Below are 26934 nucleotides of genomic sequence, written 5' to 3' on the forward strand. Positions count from 1 at the left end.
GACAGAAGCGTAATAATTCACATTTTTATTAAAGGAGACATTTGTTTCAATCAACAACAAAAACAGAATTTATGTAGAGAGTTCACATGAACATTCCTCAAAATTCCAAAGGCCACAGTCACAAAAGTAGGAGACCTTCTTCAAACAGTGCATTGTTACAAAATCAGTAGTGTTATTCTTATAAAAATTACAAAATAAGAAATAAAAGGACAATATCCTATTTAAAGATAAAACTTTTAATTAGTAATGCTTTTTCCTTGGACATTTTTCCAAGTTGTACCATTTGAAGTAAACAATGAAACACTTTACTGCATTATTGCACCAGGTTGTAGACTTTTTTTGTTGAAGAACAACCCAAAAGAAGAAGAAACCAAAAGAAAACCAAAAGATAAAACATCCAGTAAACATGAAAATGCTGACGTCTGTAACTGAAGTAACAGGTTTGTTAGTCTTGGAACATTTTCAATTGGGATAACAAGCTGATCCTTTCATTAAAGCTGTTGTGGGTAGAAGTTTGGTCCGATTGCAAAAAGAAACACCACAAAACAAAAGATATGTATGTATATATGTAATGTTTTCATTCTGGTCCACAGTTTAGAAATGAAATTTCAGTTTCACAAACCTGCTATCTTTGTATAAAAGATAAAAAATAGGCTTTTTTGTAATGGTTAAAACAAGCTTAGTTTGGCTTTATATTAAACTAGGTCAGAATAATTAAATGTAACCATTAAAACTAAAACCATAAATTAGCCCTGGACTCCCACTGCCAGCATTCACACATCCTCACATTGAATAATACTCTAATTGATTCTTTTTAGTTCTTGAACCACAGCAGAATAATTCCTGACATCAGTGTTGCACTACGGGAGGTAAACACGACGGGGTTCCATTGGTCAAAATGGCTGACAGTTCAGGAATGTTCTACTTTGAGTGTGTGTGTGTGTGTGTGTGTGTTATCCAGAATAGTAGTTGGTGGGCACGAAAGGCATCTTGGTGACGACGGCTGGGACCGCTTTTTTCCTGACCTCGACCTGGATGGCGGTCCCATTCTTGGCGAACGCTGCGTCCACATAGCCCATGGCGACGTTCTTTTTCAGGCAAGGAGACGGGCAGCCGCTGGTCACCTCACCTGGATGAAACAGAGCGAGACAATGTGGGCGGAGAGCTGATGATATATTTCTTACGACAAAATGTGAATCCAGTTTGCTCTCTGACCTATGACCTTTCCGTCAGGACTGAGAATGGGTGTGTGTTGCCTGACTGGGGGGCCGGTGGACACCAGGCCGATCCTCTTCCTGGCTGTCTTGGCTTTGATTTGAGGTACAATAATATCAGCTCCTGGGAAGTCTTTGGTCTGACGTCTGCGCTTTCCTGAGTGTGACAGGGAGAAGCAGAAGAAACACATGCACACGCGCGCGCGCGCACGCACGCACGCACACAGAATGTTTCACTTTTCAGCCTGGAATTCAATCCTGCTGTTGATTAAATTGCATTGTTATGATAACCTTACCTATGGTCCAGACAAGCGTGGCCTCCACGGGCGTGGTGGTCTCGTCTATGTCGTTGCCATAGAGACAAAGCCCCGCCTCAAGCCGCAGACTGTCCCTGGCTCCCAGACCGGCCAGCTTTACCTCGCTGTCTTTCAGCAGTTTCTCGGTCAGCTCCACCACTCTGGACCGAGGGACTGAAATCTGGAACAAACACAAAACGGTCGGTGATGATTTTACAGCAAAAGGATTCTGAAAATGACAATTTCAAAAGAGTTAGATTTACATAGTGCGTTTGGGTGATGGTGCGGAATTACTGTTGTACCTGGTGTGTCTTTAGTTTGTTGATAACAAGTTGTTCTTATTAGCTTCAGAAATCACATATATTCAGTGTATTTTAGGTTTCTACCTTCTACCTTCTTGTCTTCTTCACTGGAGTACTGACTACATGAAAAATGACTCACTTCACCATCTTGTGGTACAAAAGGGTATTACAACTCTGGAATCACTACATCATGAAAGACTTTGAGATCATTTGCAATTCATTTGTTGATTATTTGATGTTATTTTTGAGTGGTACAGTTTTAAAAATTCTATTATCATACTTTTTAAAGATCCAATTTGTAGAATCTAGTAGCATTTTTAGTAGTGTGGAGGCAGAATGCAACTAACTGAATGACTCCTTTTGTCAAGAGAGAACATATGGTGGCTGTGAAACTCAAGAAAAAAGATAACAGCCTCTCATAATCATAATCACAGAATAATAATCCTACATTAATATTATGGGGACAATGTATTTCCATGAAGGCGATCAGATCCGTCTCCAGGTTAGACGTTCCTGACCTTTAACAATATTGAAGCTGCAGTTGCACTTCTGTGGATGGCTGTAAAACAACACTACGACTCGTGAGTCTTCGCACTGAATGTGTGCGAGAAGCAAATAAGATCAAGAAAAGCAAACGCTCACGACCCTTCTGTTAAACAGAGAGACCCTCCCACATCCATTCTGCTTCCTGCACGGCTCCAGCAGAGTGGGCTGATAAAGACAGAGGAACAACAATCCATCTAGTAAACCATTAATTCAGGAACGAGGATCCTCCAAGACTTGGACAACTTTAATATTGGTACAGGACAATGTGTCCCTTTGATGAAGGAATAACAAGAAGCCTGCTGCCAATGAATTCAAAGAAAAAAATAACTTGGCAATTATGAAAACAGCCTTATTATCAATGACACTTTTGAAGCACCTGATTTCCAGCCTGTCCTGCTTTAACCCTGCTTTTGTCCCCAGTCAGCTGTGGTTTGCATTGGTTACATCTGTGTGGAAGTTTTGTCTATTTAGAAATGACATGTCTGAGTTAAAAAAAAATTATGATTTGCAAATCAAATGCCCTTTTTTTTGTAAAAAAAAAAAAAAAAAATCTACAAAAAGCAGCATCTCTACAAGTCTTGGGGAAATTTCTATTAAATCTTTAAATAAAAAAAAAAAAAACAACTGGTTCCATTAGGTAGTTGCTGTAAGAATTCTCCTGTTTAGTATTTTGGTGATAGAAGCCTGCAGAGCCAACAGTGCGCCGCTCAAAACCGTCCTGAATATGTGGTTTAGAGCAGGACTGTAAAGATCTTGAACCACTTTCTTAGTTAGATGCTCTTAATTTGAAATAATTGTTTCGATATAGTCTGTAACAGTCCATAGCAGAAATCAGTTTTCATAATGACTTGTTTTTAAAAGTTAAAAATGAAAAAAATCTAAGCGAACCCCCTGACCTCAAGCTCTCTCCTCTGGCTGTGCCTTCCACGGCCCTCTCTGAAGTTCTCTAGTGCCCTCTGGGGGACGCTTGCCTTGTACCAGGAACGCCACAGATTTAGAGCGAAGGCCATCATTATGTAGATCAGAGGTGTCAAACATGGTTTACAAATCGATACGTTTTGAAAAAGTTAAACATAAATCCAATTTTAATGATACCTTCAGGTGCAAAATACAGTGAAATGTCCAAAAATCTCCCCTACAGCAGTTGCATGGACGCAACAAACACTGTAGATTTTAAAGACTCATCCTTTTAAAGAATATCCAAAATATGGGACGATATGGGCATGAAATGTAAGTACTTTGTATGTTGAACTGATGATATTTTTTTGCTGGCTTAATTGGATGTTTTTCCATTCATTTTACCTCAAAAAAGTATGTTTTCCTATTGCTTGACACACTTTCTCTTACCTTACAAAAAGTCACAATAGACCGAGAGACCAATATAAACAGATACTTTCTCATTATTGTCTTTTTTAAACGTAAGTAAAAATGTCTGTCTACACATGTTTCATAACTGAAACACCTTCCACCTAATCTAACATGAGCACTTTCTGTATGTCATTTTCACAATGTGATGAGACCCAAGAAGAATTTACCACAGATTGAACTATGTTAACAACACTCCCTGAAACTTCAATCTGAAACATTCGTCACCTCCACCCCGTCCTCTCCGGTGTATCCACAGCGAGTGATCCTGCAGTTCTGAACTCCAAACACAGTGGACAAGGTCGAGGTCATGAAGGTCAGCTTGCTGAGGTCCTCTTTCATTCCCTTCTGGAGCACGCGGGACATGGCCGGACCTGTGGGCACACAAACCAACGTTTAAATCAGAAGATATGGAACCACAGTGACAACAAACACGACATTAGACATTAAGGAAAAAAAAGTTACACGAAAAACTTTGCTTTGTGGCTGTTTAAGTTCAAGTGAAATTTATGAGCATGTGAATAGTTAAAAAAATATTATCAAAGGAGGCAAACAGACTGACTGAAGAGAGGAGAGGATTTAATGAGAATATGCTTCTTCCTACTCCTGTTTGAGCATGTTAATGTTTTCATGTTCCTTGTATTTTTCTTAAATGTATTGTTTGAAATAAAATAAAATGAACAAACAGAAGCACAAGAAGATAATTCTAAACATTTCCGTTTTCATCTCTTTTGATTTGGAGATCAGGTTCTTCCATTTACAGTACATGAGCACAAACAGCCTAATGCGTTTCAGTCAGAAGATCAATTCCATGATGCTTTGCAACATGCAAATATGAACCTGGTTTATTGCAGATTGATTTGTTTGGCAATTCAAGCTTGTTGTGATTGTTTTAGAATGCCATCTGAAAACAGACAAAGGCCGAGATGTACAATAAAGATCATTGATCCTTCTCATCAAGTTTTCATTCCTGATATTTGGGCCCCTGTGAACGCAGAAGATATTGGCAAGAAAATGAAAATACAGAAAAAAGAAAATACATGGTCTCAAAAGAAAGATCAAAAAAATAAAAAAATAACACAATCAACAGAAAGAAGTGGAAAGAAAGAAGACAAAGTATTTACCTTGTACAGCAATCAGTGCCTCTTCTAGAAACTCCAGATCCACATCAAGACCTGCAGCTTTGCACTCAGACAGTCTGGCCTGAAGCACAACACACAGTCAGTCTGATGCCGTAATGGGAAGACTCTGCTCAGCTCACTGGTCGACATTTCTCACTTTGAACTTTTCATTTTCAACTGACGGATTAGGATAACAGTCGATAATGAAAAATACAGCTCACCTTCATTAGAAACGAGTCTTTCTCTGCACAGCCGGCGTTGGAAACCACGTAGAGGTAACCCTGGTCTGTCTTTGTCACAATCAGGTCGTCAATAATCCCTCCTTTCTCATTGGTGAAGAGGGACAATGTGCCCTAAGGAGCGAGGGAGGAGAAAAAGAAAGAGGAGAGGGTTCGAGGATGCACACAGAAAAAGACACAGTGAGGGAAATTCTCAACCTGGGAACTTTAACCAAGCCTTCATCACAGATGTTAAAACAACTCTGAGCTCAATTCAGCAGATTTGAAAGAAACAAAAGGGATATTTTTACACAGACTGAGACTTTAGAGAAGGTAATCTTAATATTAAGATATTGTAGTAGGCCACATTACATCTACATATTTGGTCTCTCACTAGTCCACAGGATTCTCAAGTAATGGACTGGTTGTTTTCTGAGAGAACTGATTCATCGGTGGTCTTTCACAACCTGCTGTGGACCAGGTTATCTCCAGGATAAGTTACCACGGCAATATACTGCAATAAAAAGATAACCTTCACTGGAGTGCCGAAAACCTGAAGTCAACTCGTTCAGCTGAAATCCCGCTTCTTAAAGTGACGTACAAGTGTGTTAAAGAAGAGAATGAAACGCTTGTTTATCTACCTGGTTGTCCTTCAGTTCTGCAATATCTGCAACCACCAGGGACTCCATGAACTTCACCCTGTCTCTGCCGTGGACTTTGGTCTGCCAGAAGGATAAAACATGAGTTAAACAGTGATATTTCTGATGTGTAAGGCTGGGTTAATGTGTGCTTTTGTCTGCCTGGCGTTTGTGTCGGTTTTCACTGATCTCACCTGCAACATGTGGCTGACGTCGAAGATGGAGCAGTGTTCTCTGGTGTGCATGTGCGAGACGATGTGACTGTCTTTATACTGGACGGGCATGCTCCAGCCCGCAAACCCTACCATCTTCCCCCCATGCTGCTTGTGGAAATCGAATAGAGGGGTCTTCTGAAGGGGCGCCTGGGAAAAAAAAAAACAAAAAAAAACAAAACACTGTAGTGATTAACAACAAATACAGGAATCCAATCAGGCATCCATACTCCATCTGGGACACTGACAATAGGACTTGAAACTGGAATAATACCGGATAGATAATTCTTGCTGTTTGTTTTTTTGAAAAGAATTTACAAATTCAGCCCAAACATGTATTGATCGATTGTTTGCATTTATTGTTTACATTTTAGCAGCTTGTTCTCTGTGTGATGTTTCAAGTTTACGGCAGGATCTCCCCCCTCAACAACCCTCAAGGAGTACACAGAAAATGCCCATCCAGTGACTGGTTACATGCCAGTGAAGTGAATGTGTCTTGTAAGTGACAGTAATGACCCATCAGCAGTGGGATTTAAACTAGCAAACATCTGGAAACTAATTTAAGAAAATAGTCAAGTAGGTGCTTTTTAAAAGGACACATGCCATTTTAATGGCATATTTTGATATGTCGTTAACGTCTATAAGCTATGTCTATAAGCTCCTATGCAGGACATATGGTGCATATGAGATAAAGACAGATATGAGATGATAGGACCCAAGTGAATGAGGGGCAAACATCATATATCCAGTTTCCTTGGTCAATCAATCTCTAATCTTATGTCTCCTGAAGCTTCTCCCTTTCCTGACACTCATTATTTCGGATTTTCACAACATTAATTTGTCTTTTCACTCATATATCTGCCTTTTTCTCCCACTCACTCACTCCTGTGTCTCTCTCAGCTCTGACTTGTGACCTTTGAACCGGCTGGTGCAGGGGGGCTTATCAGCAGGGCAGGGCATTATGGGATATTGTGCAGTTCAGGTCCAAAGTCAGCTAATAATGTGAAAAGACAGAGGACACGGTCAGTTCTGTGGAATAAAATGTTTTACTCATGTTGCCCATGAGCTGTTCTCCAAAAACCAAATCTCTTCTGCAGAAAGATTAGAATCAACTGACTGAATGAATCCATGTGAAGTGACTCGTGTTTTTGATTCAATCAGTGAAGTGGAGCAGGCAGAGGGAGGGAGAGAAACAGCCTGCTGAACAGATGCAACATTATGTCTGCATGACACACTCCTGGAAATACTATTATTGCCGTAGGGTCGTTGATGAATTCACTTTATGCATGAACACATACTTCTAGGGAGGGATTAATCAAAGGCATTGTTTTAGAAAGTGGCGGTTCAGCTCGGGTGTAAAGTTGACAGAGTCCCTCTCACCTCCGCGCTGGACGCCGCCTGCCTCTGCTGCAGCCTCCCCGCACATCCAGCTCCAGCCGCCCGCAGCACGCCGTCCCGGGAAGTCCGCAGCCCGAGTCCCGCTCCCCCGACCCCGACCCCGACCGTCAACCGAGCCCACATGGTGCCGCCCGAGTCCCCGCTGAAGTCTCTCCGACTGGCTCCTCGGCTGTGTGCTCCGACTCTGGGAACTCCACTGTGCTTTGAAAACACATGGGGCGCGACGACTGAAGGAAACCGCAAAGGCTTCTGGGAAATGTAGTCCCAGAATGAATGGCAGCCGTCATTCCTGCCTCAGGAGTCTTTCAAGCAGATTGAAAAACGAGAAAAGATATATTCAAATCTTACACCAGTCTCCCCGGATTCAGAAAAATAAATTCTACCATATTTGAAAGAAATCAGTGTCTCTAAAATCTGTTTTCTTTTCATTCATGATGTTGTGAAAAGATTGCGGTGAAGTAAAAGAGGGTGTGTAGGCTCCCAAAGTTTGACTGTGTATAGTTTAAGGACCCATCCCCCCCTTCCCAATCCTCTTTTCTTAAACCAAAATTATATTTATATCTTTAAGCCAGTTTGAACATGACAGAACGCATGTATGTGTGAATAACAGAGGCAGATGAAACCCTGAACTTGCCAGGAGCAGATGAGAGGTCAACCATCCAGAATGGACTGAGAGTGCACACTAGGATATTGTAAGCTGGTGATGACAGCAAGAGTGAAAGAGAAGGTGTAATTAAAAGCCCCTCATACACCATGATACAAAGAGAAGACAGGAGGCTGAGCTGATGGCAGCAGGGAGAAGATGCTGAGAATTTCATTGAGAGTCTGGATTTACAGAACAAAACAAAGAGAAAGCTAAGGATTACATGTTCAGAAAACATTGAGAGATTTTCATCCTATGCTAGAGAGAGATAAAGAATATATATCTAAGGAAAAAAGGTTGAGATGGAGCTGCTGGAGGAGAAGACAGTGACCTTAGAATGAACAGAATATGAACAAAGTGAGAACATCCACTGAGGAAACCTCTGAACAGAACTACAGAAAGATGACAATGATGATGATAAATCAAAAAAACATTTCAGGATTACAAATGAAAGTGAGTCAATATGAAAACTGACAATGTAAGAGATGGCAAAATCCTTTTTTTTCTGTCATATACACTGAGGGCAAATTCAGATCCAGAAAATTCAATGAAATACATCGTCAGAAAACCGAATAACCTTCCTATTCACACCAAAAGATAAAAATACAACACTTTATTTATGTACAAAGGAGGATTTTTTTATCCACTGGTGCGCTCGTGCACACGCACAGTGCGCATGCGTCATGTCCCGTCGGAAGAGAGAGTGACTTTATCTTTTCACGAAATGATCTCACGTTTTTAATTCTCCAAACTCAACCAACACGTAAGATTAATAGACAGCCTCGACCTCTCTAAGAGCACAGTTTTAGTTATTAACGTATTTTCGTGCCTACTCCTGCTTCAAACGCGAGCTGGGGGCGTGGCTACGACTGCATATTTACATAAGGCACAGTGATCGCGCAAAAATTGCTCGAAAATACAAACATATGCGGTTGTAATTCATAAAACGTCGATGCCACTGTGTATAACGGCATTACTGTGATGTATGGATTAAATCAGCAGTGCCTTAAAAAAAAGCGCATGGAAAACCACAATAGAAGAGGACGTGACTGAGAATAGGGTCCGGTACTTGAACGTCTCTCCCTCAGTACACTCTTGTTTCTCTTCAGATCGTATAAATCTTTCGCCTTTTACTAAAGATTTCCGTGGAGAGGAACAACAAGAGTATTTCTCAATTTTTTGATGCCCTGGTTATGCGGGGCTACCTGAACTGTGAATAATAATATTATGATGCATTTAGAGGGCGTTCATGACATTACACTCTCTAGGCTTACAGGAGAGAGGTGTAATGCACTCCGACGAGCTCCTTGCGAGATAAAAGCAAGCCTATACAGAAAAGTAACAGAATCTGGTACATGCAGCCAACATACACTCCAACTTGTAAGTAATTCCCCAAACAACTGGGAGTTAGAGTGTGATACCAGAGCTGGGGTTTGTGGCTCTTTGAAGGGAGCCGGCTCCTGAGGGGCTGTTCATTTGAAAGATCCGTTCAAAAGACTGGCTCCCTGACGAACGTCACGTGACTCTAGTAGACATCAGCCTCATTAGCGTAGAGTCAATCCCTTTTTTCTGACAACTGACAGGGTTACTGTCAATTATGAGTTTACATGTGGTTCTTTAATTTGTTTAATGACAGATTTAAGAGATGTTTTTCTGATACACATTACATTGTGGCTCACCTTGCACACTGTCGCCATAATAAGAGCTTCAAAATGCTGCTACGTGTCCTTTAACTGAGCATTTTATTGTGTGTGTGTGTGTGTATGTGTGTGTGTGTGTCTGTTCCATTGCTTTAACCTTTTATAAAGTGGTCAATGCGGTGTTTCAAATTAACTGGTGTCCTTGTTAACTGGTGACTGACTTCCTTTAGTACTTCCTGCTGCTACTGGCAGCAGATGTTGAAATCAGACTCATAAAAGGTCAGACACGGCTTTTTGTCTGGTTTTTAACATCTATCAGCAACAAGGGACGTGAAAGAAACTCAGTCGCCAGTTAATAAGGAAACCAGTTCTTCCAAAACACCGGCTCTGCTCCGGTTTCTGGACACTCCTCCTCCGCTAGTTAGCTGCTGTGTTCAGGTGACTGGAGCTGCTGCGGAAAAGTGAAACTCGGTCGTTCACATGAAAGCAGCGGTGACAGCTGGACTCAGGAGGGATTCAGGAGACACGTGAAGGAAGCGTGGACTATTTGCTAAAAAGGAACGGCTCTCAGACAGCTGTGAACCGGCTCTCGTCGTTCACTTAAAAGAGCCGTTCAAACGAACGGCTCGTTCATTGAACGTCACAGCACTATCTGATGCACTCTGGACTGCGCTGGAGTTGTTCTTTTTTCTATATCAAACTCAAATGAGGTTTCTTGACTTGCTTATATTTCCTAAGCCTTTGAAAATTATATCTCAAGTCAACCTTTTTGATGTTTGCTCTGATTACTTCAATGGACACCACATTCACACACAAATAGCAGTTTCTGATTTAAACACATCCTGGCTATATTGATGTGATTAGAAGTGTGTGTCAAGTGATTTAGGATTATTCTTGTGAAGCATTTATCAGGCCGTGTACTTTTGATTTATGTGGTGATGAATGAGGCCTTGTGAACCAGCCATGCCACGATTGGTTCATGAATCGTTTGCAGGTTTGTGCATTTCGAAATGTCAGTGCCAGCGGTTTGAGGATTTAAGATCTTATTGTGTGAACCTGTTGCTGTACTGCCCCACAGATGCTCTATCATACCTCCAGAATTATGCTCATAACTACACAGATGAAAACGCCTAAACAAATTAACATGCCATGAAACAGTGACAGTAAAATGCCTTCATGCCAGTCAATCAGTGCTGGTCCAGGCCAACCAAGAAAGCAAGAGGCAGTTTGTGGTAATATTGTGTCTAATAAATAAACATGAAAAAAACCATCACCAATCACATTTGATTACTGAATAACATTGACTGAAACATGAAACACTTGACTGATATACTGAAATTCTGCTCATCTGGAAAGTCAGTCAATACCCTTAATGTTAGTTTCTTTGTTAATTCAACAGTCTTCACATAGTCATAGTCTTCCTCCCTCCTCTTCATACACAGGAAGAAAAATAGCAGGATTGAATAGAGTCAGTGCAAGTCACAAAGATATATTCTCCTCAGTGAACTTTCAGGATGAGAAACAGAGTGTAACACAAACCACATTTATGATAACATGAGCTGCTTGATAAAAAAAAAACTCTGAAGAACAAAACCCATTGGAGTCATATCAACATTTTATTTAAATGTCTTCAGAGTTCACAACTGCTCAAACAAGGATGTTCATTTCACATTTTGTAAAAAAAAAAAAGTAGTCTTGATAGAAATTAAACTAAATGGACTTTTCAAAGAATGATTCTGCAACCATGGGATCATTTGTCAGCTTTTGAGTAGTTCAACACAAATGGAAACCAAGTTCCTTTAAATCTTCTCCTTTTCATGACAAACAACTTGTTTTTCTCTGAAGCAGTCTCAACAGAATCTAAATCAGTCACGTTTCCTGTCAACTGGATGATCCCTGTTGGGGTAAAGCTAGACTTGCAGAGTAAGATGGAAGTCCAGAGTGACTGTCTTTATGAGTGTTGACATGGTGCAGCAACAAACTGTGACTGGTAAAGCTTTTCTGACATGTCCCACAAGAAAATATTATGTCACCTGTGTGACTTATCATGTGGCGCAACAAATCATTCTTTCGACTGTAACTTCTGTCACAAGTTCCACAAGAATATGGCTTCTCACCTGTGTGATTTCTCTTGTGAGTCACTAAATGACTCTGCACACTGAAACTTTTACCACATGTTTCACAAGAATACGGCTTCTGACCTGTGTGAGTCTGCGAGTGGCGAAACAAATCATTCTTTCGACTGAACCTTTTCCCACATGTTTCACAAGGAAACAGCTTCTCACCTGTGTGAATTCTCTTGTGGACCACCAAATTATTGTTTTGACTGAAACTTTTCCCACACGTTTCACAAGAATACGGCTTCTTGCCTGTGTGACTTCTCATATGGCGAAGCAAAGCATTGTGGTCAAAGAAACGTTTCCCACAGGTTCCACAAGAAAATGGCTTCTCACCTGTGTGAGTTCTCTTGTGAGTCACTAAATGACTCTGCACACTGAAACTTTTCCCGCATGTTTCACAAGAATACGGCTTCTGACCTGTGTGACTCAACGTGTGGCGAAACAAATCATTCTTTCGACTGTATCTTTTCCCACATGTTTCACAGGAATATGGCTTGTCACCTGTGTGAATTCTCTTGTGCCTCATCAAATTACTCTGCAAACTGAAACTTTTTCCACACGTTTCACAAGAATAGGGCTTCTCACCTGTGTGACATCTCATATGGCTAAGCAAAGCATTGTGGTTAAAGAAACGTTTCCCACATGTTTCACAAGAATATGGTTTCTCCCCTGTGTGAGTTCTCATGTGATACAACAGATTACTGTGTACACTGAAACTTTTCTCGCATTTTTCACAAGAATACGGCTTCTGACCTGTGTGACTCAACGTGTGGCGAAACAAATCATTCTTTCGACTGTACCTTTTCCCACACGTTTCACAGGAATAGGGCTTCTCACCTGTGTGAGTTCTCTTGTGCCTCATTAAATTACTCTGCAAACTGAAACTTTTCCCACATGTTTCACAGGAATACGGCTTCTCACCTGTGTGAATTCTCATATGGACTAACAAAGAACTATGTATACTGAAACTTTTATCACATATTTTACAAGAATATGTGACAGTTCCCATATTCCGGCGTAATTTCCGGCGTTTTCTGGCCATTTTAACACATGTTTTCTCACGACGAATCTTTTCACGTCCAGCCTGCTTCTCTGACACGGGGAAGTGGTCCACATTGTCACCATGAAATATGCCAATTATTTTCAGCTCTGAAGGTTCTGGTTTCTCCTGTGCATCTTTTAATAATAGAATTCCTGGTTCTTCTGGCTCCTCTCTGATCTGTGAAAGTTCTGGTTGTTCTTGTTCCTCTTTGATCTTTTTAGGTTCTGGTACTCTTTCTTCCTCTCCGATCAACAGAGGTTCTGGTTCTTCCTGCTCAAGACAGTAGTCTGTTTCCTGTTGAGAGAGCTGCTCCTCCTTGTTGTCATGATGCTGTCGAAGCTCTGGAGGGACAAAGAAGTACAAGATGAAAGGCTGTAGGAATTACATTACGCCTACAGTTTCAGTATTAAAAAAAAGGGTGAAATCAAAAACTTTCATTCAAATTCCAAAAATAGCATACAGTCGTGGCATTATTGGTTGATGTGCACGTTTAGCAGCTGATGCACTAATGATGACTTCTATGAATTCACATTTTCTCAGTGGTCTATTCACGAATCTACGTTTTGCCACACTTCCTGAGATGTAGCAATAAGACGCCCTGCTTTTAAATGTTCTCAGCCTCTTCAAGAAACATCAATGTGCACAACTCACACACACTCTCTCTCTCTCTGAGTTATTTCAAGCATTTTCCTTTTAATTGAGAAAGACATAAATATCCCTTTAGTGAATAAAGCGCAGCAGAAAAACATACAACTCAGAAAGCTATTTCTTCTCTTTTTCATGGCTTTCGGGGCCTACGGAGATTTGAAGTTTGCATTTATCCTTGTAAATATTGTTTTTCAGACATCCAGAATGTTTACTTTTTATATCAGCCTGCTAAAATGACATTCCTGCTATTAGGAGGAATGTCATTTTGAAAATCCAGAAGCAGAAGCCAATACACATGAATGGGGGAAAGTGATGTTATTTGTCCCAGTAAGTATGATGATTTAGAGATCTGAAAAGCTCATTATCGATCAGAAGAATGTCATTTTAGATGTCTCGAATGTTCATTTTGACAAAGAAAAATGTTGAAGATATCTGAAATACATGTCCAGTTAAGCGAATACGCGTCAAAACATCTTGCCACAGACTCTTTACTAATAAAAGTGATGTTTGTAATTTCCTCTCAAGCCCGTTTCAACGATGCGGAACGGTTCCGGGCAGAATTACTTCTATACGTCATTGCATCCGCCCCTGTTGTTGGACGACTTGCGACTCTGCTGCGGCTACGCGGTGCATCCAGCAGCAAGTCCGGCGGAAACACATTTTATTACAATGGGGCTTGTAGCTGCGTGACGTGATGGTTCCGCTCCGCATTCCGCATCCAGTGTAATAATGGATCAATGTTTAAGTTAAATGGGCTTCATGGCGGTCACGTGATGTTCGTCAAGGACTCAGTCTGTTGAACGGCTCTTTGAAGCCACAAATCCCAACTCCAGTCCTGAAAAAGTGCAATCTAACCCTGATGGCAAAAACATTGAGACGGAGTCGCGCCGTGCCCCGCTTCCTCTGTTGCCTACATATGCAGCATTCACATTTCTGTCTGACGCATCGGATTATATATGTCAGTCCAGAACAGACGCTGCTGTGGTTTATAAGTGTTGGACTGCATACCTGTTCTCTGCAACTTGACTTGAGGGTTCCAGTTGATTTCCAAATATCTGCGCTGACGACCAATCTCCTCCTCGTATCGGATGATCGTTTGTTCAAACACAGCGAATATTTCTCCTGCAGCAGCAGTCAGTCGCTCGTTTACAAACTCTCTCAAAGCCTGAACTGAAGTCATGGTTGCTGCAGGTCAGGAGATGAAATATTTCATCCACAGCAGAAACTCCAGCGAGCTGTGAACAGTCTCCAACCAAAGCTGCTTCTTCTCTCGCTATTCTGGGGGCTCACAAACACCGTTCAGCTACATACTGACACCTGCTGGACGCAGAGGAAACCGCAGGCAAGTGGAGCTCTTTAGAATGGACTGTCCTGTCTGTTTTAGAGCGATCAATAATCATAATTTGAGACATAAACTGAGGGTTATGAAATGATTGGATCTCTTTTATGCATAGGCTGTCCTGTCCAAACACACAATCAAATTTCTGATCGATTGTGACTTTTCCAGAAAGATGCCAGGAATAAATTTGGGAACCATAACCAACCAATCACAGTTAAAAGACTGTTATACAATGCAAAGCTCATCAAAACATACTGTTAGTATTTTTTTAGTCAGTTGGTTCAAATGAAACCATTGTTTTAAAAAAGATGAATATAATCAGTATCAAGACTTGCTCTTACAGTCTATAAAAGTTTTCAGAATTGCTCTTAAGGAAGCATGTGTTTCATGTAAGCAAGAACTTTGTTTTTTCCTGAGTAGTATAAACATATTGAAAAGTTAAATTGCAACTCTTTTACATTGAATAAAAGTAGAAATTAAATTAATAATTAAAAAACAACAACAGGAATTCACATCAACATTATGCATTCAGTTCTTCAAGATTTTTTTTTTTTTAAAAAGCACACAACAAAGCAATTGTCTAAGAAATAAAAATGTGCTTCTTTGAGATTCATTTTGCAATCAGGAGACCATTTGTCAGTCTGTGTGAACACAAATGGAAGCCACATTTACTTGAATTTTCTCCGTTTTGAGACGAACTAATACACTTTCTGTTTTCCATTAGCACAGTCTCAACGGTGTCTGGATCAGTAACCTTTCCCTTGGACTGGAGGATAACTCGTGATTTTGGGATCAAACTGGACTTCCTACAAGACCTCTCCCATACTCTTTGTGAGTTTTCACATGGTGCAGCAGTATGAACTCCAATCACTGAAGTGTATCGGTGTCATCAGTTTCACTTAGAGACAGCACCTTTAACTTGTCTCGTCAGGTGAAATGTGGACTTCGGATCTTAAAACAAGACTCAATATTAAGCAGTTTCCTCCTCAAGAAACCGCACAACCTGAAGCTCGTTTCAAGGACAGCATGGCAGCAGAAGACTGGTATAGTTGTGCGCATAAACAACATTTAGAAATGAGGCCACAGTTTGAGTTGAAAGACTGTTCTCGTGATGGTTGTTCAGAGCAGTGAGTGGTCTTTTTGAAACACTTCATGTTCCTATTGAAATATTTTTCAGTGTTCCATTGACAGTCTAAGCTGATTTAAATTGACTGGTGTGTATACAGTTGTGGTCAAAAGTCTACTCGGCTCCTCTGACTAGTGCTGTCATGCTATCAAAAAATTAATCTAATTAATAACAGGTTTTGTAATTAATTAATCTAATTAATCACATTTTAATCTCATATCTGCTTTGGGTCCCCAAGTGAAGAATTCAAATTCAGGGATGTTGCAGAATTGTAGTGCATGACTCATCAAATGAATACACAGAGAAGAGAAGATTTGAAATCAACATTTTTATCGATGATGAATGAAAGCTAAGTCAGGACGTCTTGTCCAAAATAAATTCTGAACCCAATCAGGCAACTTAAATAACACTTTCAGTGTGTTTCATTAAAGAAATTCAAAAGAAGAAAAACTTTAAATACATCCCAGCAAACCAATTCGGCCTGGTGCACTATTCAAAAATGCAGTACAAATATAGATAAAAAAAAATTCTGAAATAAAATAAGGGAACTCAAATAAGTGGCTCAAATAGCCACTGAAGCAAACTCAATTCAAAATGAATACTAAAGCTAACTCAATACAGCAATTCAGAATGAATACTACAAGTATAACATGCCTCTAAGTAACACAACAATTCCATTCACATTGAATTGTCACTCAAGTGTGCTATAATTAATCTTAGATCAATTTTTTAGTGCACTAATTTGCAGTGTAATTGATTAATCTAATTAATGCACTAAAGTGACAGCCCGACCTCTGACTTTTCCATTGTGGCGCTTGTGAGTCCTGTTTAACTGGCCTCAGAGAAGTCACCAGCTGTTTTCACTCATAGTCACTCAAGAAGCTCAGAGGCCATGCTATGAAGCTCATTTGGCACATCTTTGTAAGTCACCAAACTTGATAATAAGCTGTATGTATATTTTTTGACTTAGCTGATTTGGTCGCTTTTTCTGTTAACCCATAAGAAAGTCATGAAGGAACCTGAGAAAAGTAACTGGAGCCTCAAGAGAGCCAGGTGTTGCTGCATCTCACTTTCTTCATCTTGTGTGTAATATTGTAAAATGATTTATTTTTCATTAATTTTCATTATCCAAGCTATCTAGTATTACTGCAGAACTACTACTTTGGGACTATATTTTTTTGGCGGAGGGACCTGAGTTGTCTATTGTAAAAGTTATGGACCGACGTGGCTGGATGTAACGTGTCCTGCAGCGCTCCGAAACAAAAGTTGGCCCTGAGGAGCTACTCCATCCCCGGTGACTTCTTCTTTATTCCTTCTTTTAACAAGACCTCTAAATTACTTGCATTATTACTTTCTAACCCCACGAAACACGTGGGCAATCGGGAATATCAATACCATCAAACTTTCTCCACCTGACCCCCAATTTCCACCGGGCGCGAAAGCGCTGCGCCGCGCAGCGCAGCGGAGCGCCAGCGTCTTGTTCCTACAGTAAACGCACACCGGGAGCGCAGCGTAGCGCCGCGCAGTCCGGATGGGGAGGGCTGCTCTTCTGAGAGGCTCTCTGCTCTTGATATATCACACGAACAACACATGATATAAACAGAAAATAAAAAAAACACACACCTCATTTCGCTTCTGCAAGGTCGCTCTGCTCGTCCAGACACATTGATCTGTAATTTATAGACTTCCAGCAAGGATGAGTACATGGTTTATGTTTTGATCTCAAATGAGTGATTTTCTTCATCCAATAGTTTCTTTTGTATGGTTTATTCTACATAAAAACGGTAATTTCCGCGTTCGCTACTGTCTGGGACCCTGTTGAGCTGATGCTCGTGCCTCCCGAGGCGGCGTAATAACGACATATAAAAAAAGTTACGTCCGTGAGGTCGTGCATTGTGTTTTATTTTGAAACTTCCGGTGTAACTTCCTGTCTGGTGCTTTCTCAACGACAGTGAATTTACGAGGTTTTGAAGCGGCGGCGCAGAAAATAGAACTGGAGCGAATCACCAGCGCCACGGCACGCGCCGGCGCTTCTGAAACGCGACGCGGCGCGGCCGCGCCCGGTTGGAATTGGAGGTGACCATCATCACAGAACGCCAACTTGTCATACACCGCAGTACAGGGGAGAGCGCGGACGCAGTCCCCCACTACCATAAATTATGCAGTCGAGATTCCCACATTTGGGGAATTCGCAGAGGTCAGTACGCCGAAGTGCAATGGCAATACCTCACCCTGAGCAAACCACCTTCATGATCATGGTGTCGCTCCTGCCAGGTAAGTATGAGTTAATTAAGAAACATTCACTGAAGCCATTCTCACGCGCATACATCTCACTCACGGTGCGACCACTCGCACCAAATCCAGAACGCCACCGGCTACATCAGACTCTTTCATTTGAAATACTCCACATCCCACTGCTCAGTGCACATTACAAACACATTAGTAAAAAGTTTTAGTTACAACGCCGAGCACACATCTCCCATCATGCATTGCAGTTTGAGCGTGTCGCCACTCCTCTCAATAGCCTGTTTTCACTGTTCACTCAAATAGAAATGACTGTCAGGAAAAAGGGAAATTTCACGTGAACAGAACAAAAACGCTTTTCACCCACATCTTACTGACATTTTAGAAAATACATTCAAACTCTCCACTCTTCACGGACGTTGACCGTCCTGCTTGCTGCCCCCTGCCGCTCGAGTGAGGAACTGCACTCTCTCTGTGGCCACACAAGAAACTTGTTGGGTCAATTCACATACAAGCTGCAGGACACTCGAAGGACAGAGTCCGCTCAGGGGCCAGTCGTTCAGGAGATTTAACCTGGATCGAAATGATCAGGATTTCCGAATCCCCTTTCAATCCAATTATTCACAATAATTAACAGTATTATTTTACGATAAGTTGTTGAAAGTAAGTACCCTTGTAATTAGTGTTGGGCAAGTTACTTCAAAAAAGTAATTAGTTAGAATTACAAATTACTTCTCCCAAAAAGTAATTGAGTTAGTAACTCAGTTACCTCGTTGAAAAAGTAATTAGTTACTCAGCAAAGTAACTGACGTTATTTTTCATGTTCTATATGTTACTGCATTCTAGGTTCAGGTTACTTTATGAAGCCATGTTGAACTCTGTACAAATTCAAATCAAAGTATAAACGAATGGTGTTAGTTCAGTATATGGTTCAGGAAGAGCTTTAACTCTTGGAGTAACTGATTTACCAAAAAGTACTGTGTAGTCTGAGGGTGTTTTGTTGTGTAGGTAAACAAGACTCATTATTGGAAAGTGTTCAGAAATGAGATTTCTAATGAGCTGGTTGCAAATGTTAGGTCTTAGTATTGTTGTCATTGCTATCGTTGCACTACTAATCAAACAGAGAAGGGCAGGCGAGGCATGGACCTGTTGGATGGAGGGGTCTTTCCCTCCCAATAGGCTCTGTAAACCTAGTCTTTTTATTGTATGACACAGTACAGGGTGCTAATATAATTTCCATATTGAGCGGGGGTAGGCGAGTTTGTTGACTGGGGGGCCAATGCCCACTCTCATCAAGCCACTCTACACCCTGGCTGTTTTAATGCACCACATTATATAGCTACTTATTTAATAATGATAGCAATGACAACGATAATAGTTAATGACTAATGAATAATAAATGACAATACAATGACAATGACACGCTGGAGAGACTATGTCTCTCGGCTGGCCTGGGAACGCCTTGGGATCCCCCCAGAGGAGCTGGAGGAAGTGTCTGGGGACAGGGAAGTCTGGGCATCCCTGCTGAGACTGCTGCCCCCGCGACCCGGCCCCGGATAAGCGGTAGAAAATGGATGGATGGATGGATGGAATAAATAATTGCAATAATGATAATAATAATAATAATAATAATAATAATAATAATGATAATAGTAATAATAATAATGGTGATGATGATAATTCTGCTGCTACTGCTGCCACTACTGCTGCTACTACTACTACTGTTACTAATTATAATATTAATAAGAATGATGAGTCTTGTCCTATAGAACAAAACGGGAAAATCTTCAGGGATGTTGCAGGTTTACAAAATAAATGGGTATGCTTAATGCACGTTTGTGGTGTATATGTGTGTCCATGTAGGTGTGAATATATACATATACTGTATGTATTTAGGCATATATAGTGTTCATAGAGGTCCTTGTCATTGGTGTATATATGTGTTTACAGTTGGATGTGTGTTTGGATAAGCACTTGTTTAACAGTACACGTTGTGCCTTTCGTTATGATTGTAATAGCTATTTGTTGATTATGAAAGGATAATGTATATAGCAGTGCCTGGGGGTAGGCAGTAACAAGCTCATTAGCTTCGGCCTACTCCTTTTGAGCTCACAATGTAAATTTTCCCTTTTTTTTCTCTGTCTTTTGAGTGTAAATTATGTTGTGGACTGCTCAAATAAACTAAACTAAATAAAAAGTTCAAATATAAAAGAGTTTCAATTTAACTTTTCAATATGTTTATACTACTCAGGAAAAAAAACAAACTTCTTGCTTACATGAAGCACATGCTTCCTTAAGAGCAATTCTGAAAACTTTTATATAAGAGCAAGTCATGAAACTGATTATATTAATCTTTTATAAAACAATATGTTTTGATGAGCTTTGCATTCTATAACAGTCTTCTTTTAACTGTAATTGGTTTGGTATGGTTCCCAAATTTATTCCTGGCATCTTTCTGGAAAATTTAACAATCAGAAAATTGATTGTGTGTTTGGATAGGACAGCCTGTGCGTAAAAGAGATCCAATCATTTCATAACCTGCAGTTTATGTGTCAGATTATGATTATCATCGTTCCAAAACAGACAGGACAGTCCGTTCAAATGAGCTCCACTTGCCTGCGGTTTCCTCTGCGTCCAGCAGGTGTCAGTATGTAGTTGAACGGTGTTTGTGAGCCTCCAGAATAGCGAGAGAAGAAGCAGCTCTGGTTGGAGACTGTTCACAGCTCGCTGGAGTTTCTGCTGTGGGCAAAATATTTCTTCTCCTGCAGCAACCATGACTTCAGTTCAGGCTTTGAGAGAGTTTGTAAACGAGCGACTGACTGCTGCTGCAGGAGAAATATTCGCTGTGTTTGAACAAACGATCATCCGATACGAGGAGGAGATTGGTCGTCAGCGCAGATATTTGGAAATCAACTGGAACCCTCAAGTCAAGTTGCAGAGAACAGGTATGCAGTCCAACACTTATAAACCACAGCAGCGTCTGTTCTGGACTGACATATATAATCCGATGCGTCAGACAGAAATGTGAATGCTGCATATGTAGGCAACAGAGGAAGCGGGGCACGGCGCGACTCCGTCTCAATGTTTTTGCCATCAGGGTTAGATTGCACTTTTTCAGGACTGGAGTTGGGATTTGTGGCTTCAAAGAGCCGTTCAACAGACTGAGTCCTTGACGAACATCACGTGACCGCCATGAAGCCCATTTAACTTAAACATTGATCCATTATTACACTGGATGCGGAATGCGGAGCGGAACCATCACGTCACGCAGCTACAAGCCCCATTGTAATAAAATGTGTTTCCGCCGGACTTGCTGCTGGATGCTCCGCGTAGCCGCAGCAGAGTCGCAAGTCGTCCAACAACAGGGGCGGATGCTTTGTGCCCCGGATCCGTTCCGCATCTATATAGTGTAGAACGGGCTTGAGAGGAAATGACAAACACATCACTTTTATCAGTAAGGAGTCTGTGGCAAGATGTTTTGACGCGTATTCGCTTAGCTAGACATGTATTTCAGATATCTTCGACATTTTTCTTTGTCAAAATGAACACTGGCGACATCTAAAATGACATTCTTCTGATCGAAAATGAGCTTTTCACATCTCTAAATCATCATTCATACTGGGACAAATAACATCACTTTCCCCATTCATGTGTATTGACTTCTGCTTCTGGATTTTCAAATGACATTCCTGCTATGAAAAAAAATAATTCTGGATATCTGAAATACAATTTTTACAAGGATAAATGCAAACTTCAAATCACTGTAGGACCGGAAAGCCATGAAAAAGAGAAGAAATAGAAATAGAATAGAAATTTTTGAGTTTTATGTTTTGCACCTGTTTTTTATTCACTAAAGGGACATTTATGTCTCTCACTTAAAAGGAAAGTGCTTGAAATAATTCAGAGAGAGAGTTGATGTTTTTTGAAGAGGCTGAGAACATTTAAAAGCAGGATATCTTATTGCTACATCTCACAAAGCATGATAAACATGGGAAAAGGAAGATTAGATGTTAATTCATAAAAGTAATAATTAGTGCATCAGCTCCTAAAGGTGTACATCCACCAATAATGTCACAACTGTATGCTATTTTTGGAATTTTAATGAAAGTTTTTGATTTCAGCCCTTCTGCCTTTTTTTTTTATACTGAAACTGTCGTCGTAATGTAACTTGCCTTTCATCTTGTACTTTTTTGTCCCTCCAGAGCTTCAACAGCATCGTGACAATCAGGACGAGCAGCTCTTTAAACAGGAAACAGACTACTGTCTAGAGCAGGAAGAACCAGAACCTCCGCTGATCGGAGAGGAACAAGAAGAACCAGAACCTCCGCTGATCGGAGAGGAACAAGAACAACCACAACCTTCACAGATCAGTGAGGAACAAGAACAACCAGAACCTTCAGAGCTGAAAATAATTGGCATATTTCATGGTGACGATGTGGACCACTTCCCCGTGTCAGAGAAGCAGGCTGGACGTGACAAGATTCTTTGTGAGAAAACATGTATTAAAATGCCCAGAAAACGCCGTAAATTACGTCAGAATATGGGAACTGTCACATATTCTTGTAAAATATGTGATAAAAGTTTCAATATACATAGTTCTTTATTAGTCCATATGAGAAGTCACACGGGTGAGAAACCGTATTCCTGTGAAACATGTGGGAAAAGTTTCAGTGTGCAGAGTAATTTGATGAGTCACAAGAGAACTCACACAGGTGAGAAGCCCTATTCCTGTGAAACATGTGGGAAAAGGTACAGTCGAAAGAATGATTTGTTTCGCCACACGTTGAGTCACACAGGTCAGAAGCCGTATTCTTGTGAAATATGCGAGAAAAGTTTCAGTGTGCACAGTAATCTGTTGTATCACATGAGAACTCACACAGGGGAGAAACCATATTCTTGTGAAACATGTGGGAAACGTTTCTTTAATCACAACGCTTTGTTTCGCCATATGAGATGTCACACAGGTGAGAAGCCCTATTCTTGTGAAATGTGTGGAAAAAGTTTCAGTCAAAACAGTAATTTGTTGGTACACAAGAGAATTCACACAGGTGAGAAGCTGTTTCCTTGTGAAACATGTGGGAAAAGGTTCAGTCGAAAGAATGATTTGTTTCGCCACACGCTGAGTCACACAGGTGAGAAGCCGTATTCTTGTGAAATATGCGAGAAAAGTTTCAGTGTACACAGTAATCTGTTGTATCACATGAGAACACACACAGGGGAGAAGCCATATTGTTGTGAAACATGTGGGAAACGTTTCTTTAACCACAATGCTTTGCTTAGCCATATGAGATGTCACACAGGTAAGAAGTCGTATTCTTGTGAAACGTGTGGGAAAAGTTTCAGTCAAAACAATAATTTGGTGGTCCACAAGAGAATTCACACAGGTGAGAAGCTGTTTCCTTGTGAAACATGTGGGAAAAGGTTCAGTCGAAAGAATGATTTGTTTCGCCACTCGCTGAGTCACACAGGTCAGAAGCCGTATTCTTGTGAAACCTGCGGGAAAAGTTTCAGTGTGCAGAGTCATTTAGTGACTCACACGAGAAATCACACAGGTGAGAAGCCATATTCTTGTGGAACCTGTGAGAAACGTTACAGTCGAAAGAATGATTTGTTGCGCCACATGATAAGTCACACAGGTGACATAATATTTTCTTGTGGGACATGTCAGAAAAGCTTTACCAGTCACAGTTTGTTGCTGCACCATGTCAACACTCATAAAGACAGTCACTCTGGACTTCCATCTTATTCTGCAAGTCTAGCTTTACCCCAACAGGGATCATCCAGTTGACAGGAAACGTGACTGATTTAGATTCTGTTGAGACTGCTTCAGAGAAAAACAAGCTGTTTGTCATGAAAAGGAGAAGATTTAAAGGAACTTGGTTTCCATTTGTGTTGAACTTCTCAAAGGCTGACAAACGATCCCATGGTTGCAGAATCATTCTTAGAAAAGTACATTTAGTTTAATTTCTATCAAGACTGCTTTTTTTTGACAAAATGTGAAATGAACATCCTTGTTTGAGCAGATGTCAACTTTGAAGAAATGTAAATAAAATATTGATATGAATCCTATGGGTTTTGTTCTTCAGTTTTTTTTTTATCTGACACCTGTCAAGCAGCTAGTTAGTTAGTTAATAGTTTATTTCAGGCAAGGATGCACAAACAACATGATTTCAACGCAGGTATCCCTTACATGACCGTAACTGGACAGGTAATACATGTGCTTACATATCCCGAATGGAGTGCCTGAAAGGGAGTGGGAAGAAGCGAACTTATTTAATCCCACCCCCATTACATAAATTGTAGGCATAATATCAAAGTCACTTCCTGTTCATTTCTATGATATTACAAACCCAAAAACAACAGAAAATACAGGTAAATATTTGGCAAGTGTGTGACAGAAGTGTGAGAATATTTTTGTTACCATGGGCAACAAATACATGACAGCAACGGTTACATACCAACAATGGTAAGAAATGAAATACCAATAATGGTAAAGTAGAACTGTCCCAGCAATACAGCAGTAATAATGAACAACAGTACCAACAAAAGTAAGGAAACAGCACACAATAACACAAATGCAACAAAATACTCATAGAAATTTAAGAACCACTTACTTTATACTGTGACCAGACCATGTTTTTATACAATAATTTGAATCTGTGAATATTTTGGCATTGGTTGTGCTAGGTTTTCAAATTGTTCCAAAGTTTTGTGTGTCTGTTCCACATACAGACACACAAAAACGTTTACGATTATTTTTAACACGAGGCTGATTAAATTTTCCATAACCTCTTAAATTGTGATCATTTACTCTTTGAATAAGCAGTTGCTGTAAGTAAGTTGGCAACAATTTATTAAATGCTTTATAAAGAACTACAGCGGTACTATAATTAACTAGATCGGTAAATTTAAGCAACCTCGAGTTGATAAACAGATTATGAGTGTGTTCCCGAAATCCCACCTTATGAATAATCCGCACAGCTCGTTTCTGTAATTTAACTAGAGGATCAATTGTGCACTGATAAGTGTTTCCCCATATTTCAACACAATACATAAAGTATGGGAGTACCATCGTGTTGTACAAACAGCGGAGAGCATTCTCATCAAGTTAGAACTTCACTTTATTTATAATTGAAATACTTTTAGAAATATTTGTTTTTATGTGTCTGATGTGAGCTTTCCATGATATATTGCTGTCAATCATAACTCCTAGGAACACATTCTCATTTACAGTATCGATTTGAACACCATCAATGATTAGATCCAAATTAAGATGACTGTTAGAACTGCCAAACATCATTATTTTGGTTTTGTTTAAATTTAAAGATAGTTTATTAACATCCAACCAATTTTTTACTTTGTTCATTTCCTCATTTAGTGTATTTACAAGATGATCCTAGTTTTTACTGCTACAGAATATTGTTGTATCATCTGCGAAGAGAATGAGTTTCAAGGAGCCAGACACGGCAAAAATATCATTTATAAAAATATTAAACAATGTGGGCCCCAAAACAGACCCCTGAGGTACGCCACAAGCAATATCAAGTTGTTCAGATGTATACTGCCCCATTTTCACATACTGCCTTCCATTTGTTAAATAACTTTTTAACCAGTCACCAGAAATACCAAGGATTCCGTAATGATCAAGTTTATCAAGCAAAATTGAGTGATTAATTGTATCAAATGCTTTTTTGAGATCAATAAAGACACCGGCTACAAATTGTTTTTCATTTAGGTTTGTAGTAATTCCTTCAATTGCATCAAGTATTGCCATCGAGGTAGTTCGTTGTTTACGAAAACCATATTGTCCTTCATTTATTATGTGATATTTATCAAGAAAACTTTCAAGACGGGAATTAAAGAGTTTTTCTAAAATTTTTGAAAATTGAGGCAAGAGAGAGATAGGCCTGTAATTTGTAAAGTAATGTTTGTTACCATTTTTGAACAAAGGTAATACCTTTGCTACTTTCATTTTATCAGGAAAGCAACCAGACTGGAATGAGAGATTGCAGATGTAAGTTAGTGGTTTAGCAATATACAAAATAACTTTTTTGACCAGTGTCATTTCGATGTCATGACAGTCATTGGATGACTTACTTTTGAATTTGAGAACATCTACCACTTCTTGCTCAGTTATAGCTGAGAGGAAAAGTGATGATTGATTGCGATTTATGCTTTTATCAGCTGCACGATTTGGAATTTCAGCAGCTAACTGTGGACCAATATTCACAAAATAATTGTTAAAACTATTCACTATCTCATTTATATTATGATGTTCATTGTTTTTATCAATAAAATATTCTGGATACATTGATTTTGAGCATCCATTTTTAATCAAGCTATTTAATGTGTCCCAAGTTCTTTTAATATTGTTTTTGTTTTCATATAACAATTTTCTATAGTATAGCTTTTTACTAGTTCTTATAATATCAGTTAGTTTATTTTTATATCTTTTATACCTTAATTCTGCTTCTACAGTTTTTGACTTGATGAACAGCTTGTAAAGGTTATTTTTTTTTCTTGCATGCATTCATTATTCCTTTTGTGAGCCATGGGCTCTTATTGCACTTGCTCTTCATGGGGTGTTCTTTTACAGGGCAGTGTTTGTCATACAATGACATGAATATGTCTAAAAATATATCGTATGATTTATTAACGTCCACTTCATTGTACACAAGACTCCAATTTTGGAGAGACAGACTAATATTCAGAGCATTAATTGATTCTTCAGTTTTTTGTTTTTTTTTTTTTTGTTTGTAAAGCATTTTTGTGAAATTTCCTGTCTTTTTAAGATCACAGTCAAATAAAGCAAAAACAGGTAG

At 39.8% G+C, this 26934-nt stretch overlaps 3 protein-coding genes and 2 non-coding genes across 5 annotated transcripts; 2 read left to right on the forward strand and 3 right to left on the reverse strand.

Moving 5' to 3' along the window:
* Positions 1-110: 110 nt before the first annotated feature.
* amt (aminomethyltransferase) lies at positions 111-7594 on the reverse strand. Its single transcript, XM_030118515.1, has 9 exons — positions 7293-7594; positions 5895-6062; positions 5704-5784; positions 5066-5197; positions 4848-4926; positions 3952-4097; positions 1511-1691; positions 1216-1371; positions 111-1129 (listed from the first exon to the last, which is right to left on the reverse strand). Exons 1-9 carry the CDS (start codon positions 7431-7433, stop codon positions 954-956), a joined length of 1260 nt encoding a protein of 419 aa, XP_029974375.1. The 5' UTR covers positions 7434-7594; the 3' UTR covers positions 111-953.
* Positions 7595-9042: 1448 nt separating this feature from the next.
* LOC115408924 (U5 spliceosomal RNA) lies at positions 9043-9156 on the forward strand. Its single transcript, XR_003933810.1, has one exon. It is a non-coding gene; the product is annotated as a U5 spliceosomal RNA (small nuclear RNA).
* A 2078-nt stretch (positions 9157-11234) lies between these two features.
* LOC115407913 (gastrula zinc finger protein XlCGF57.1-like) lies at positions 11235-14645 on the reverse strand. The gene is made up of 2 exons (XM_030118488.1): positions 14412-14645; positions 11235-13096 (listed from the first exon to the last, which is right to left on the reverse strand). The coding sequence occupies exons 1-2, from the start codon at positions 14581-14583 to the stop codon at positions 11475-11477; spliced, it is 1794 nt and encodes a 597-aa protein (XP_029974348.1). The 5' UTR covers positions 14584-14645; the 3' UTR covers positions 11235-11474.
* Positions 14646-17987: 3342 nt separating this feature from the next.
* Positions 17988-18150, reverse strand: LOC115408939 (U1 spliceosomal RNA). Its single transcript, XR_003933824.1, has one exon. It is a non-coding gene; the product is annotated as a U1 spliceosomal RNA (small nuclear RNA).
* Positions 18151-20828: 2678 nt separating this feature from the next.
* Positions 20829-24158, forward strand: LOC115407914 (gastrula zinc finger protein XlCGF57.1-like). The gene is made up of 2 exons (XM_030118489.1): positions 20829-21057; positions 22315-24158. The coding sequence occupies exons 1-2, from the start codon at positions 20886-20888 to the stop codon at positions 23898-23900; spliced, it is 1758 nt and encodes a 585-aa protein (XP_029974349.1). The 5' UTR covers positions 20829-20885; the 3' UTR covers positions 23901-24158.
* The last annotated feature ends 2776 nt before the right edge of the window (positions 24159-26934 follow it).

The sequence above is a fragment of the Salarias fasciatus genome, chromosome 20 (genome assembly GCF_902148845.1).
Source record: "Salarias fasciatus chromosome 20, fSalaFa1.1, whole genome shotgun sequence".
Lineage (NCBI taxonomy): Eukaryota > Metazoa > Chordata > Actinopteri > Blenniiformes > Blenniidae > Salarias > Salarias fasciatus.

Excerpts from the sequence above, each read along its gene's own strand:
- LOC115407914 (XM_030118489.1), top strand. The coding sequence starts at position 20,886 with ATGACTTCAGTTCAGGCTTTGAGAGAGTTTGTAAACGAGCGACTGACT. Across the intron at positions 21,058-22,314 it reads AGTCAAGTTGCAGAGAACAG|AGCTTCAACAGCATCGTGAC; the intron begins GTATGCAGTCCA and ends TTGTCCCTCCAG.
- amt (XM_030118515.1), bottom strand. The coding sequence starts at position 7,433 with ATGTGGGCTCGGTTGACGGTCGGGGTCGGGGTCGGGGGAGCGGGACTC. Across the intron at positions 5,198-5,703 it reads CAGAACTGAAGGACAACCAG|GGCACATTGTCCCTCTTCAC; the intron begins GTAGATAAACAA and ends CTCGCTCCTTAG. Across the intron at positions 4,098-4,847 it reads GGCACTGATTGCTGTACAAG|GTCCGGCCATGTCCCGCGTG; the intron begins GTAAATACTTTG and ends GTGTGCCCACAG.
- LOC115407913 (XM_030118488.1), bottom strand. The coding sequence starts at position 14,583 with ATGACTTCAGTTCAGGCTTTGAGAGAGTTTGTAAACGAGCGACTGACT. Across the intron at positions 13,097-14,411 it reads AGTCAAGTTGCAGAGAACAG|AGCTTCGACAGCATCATGAC; the intron begins GTATGCAGTCCA and ends TTGTCCCTCCAG.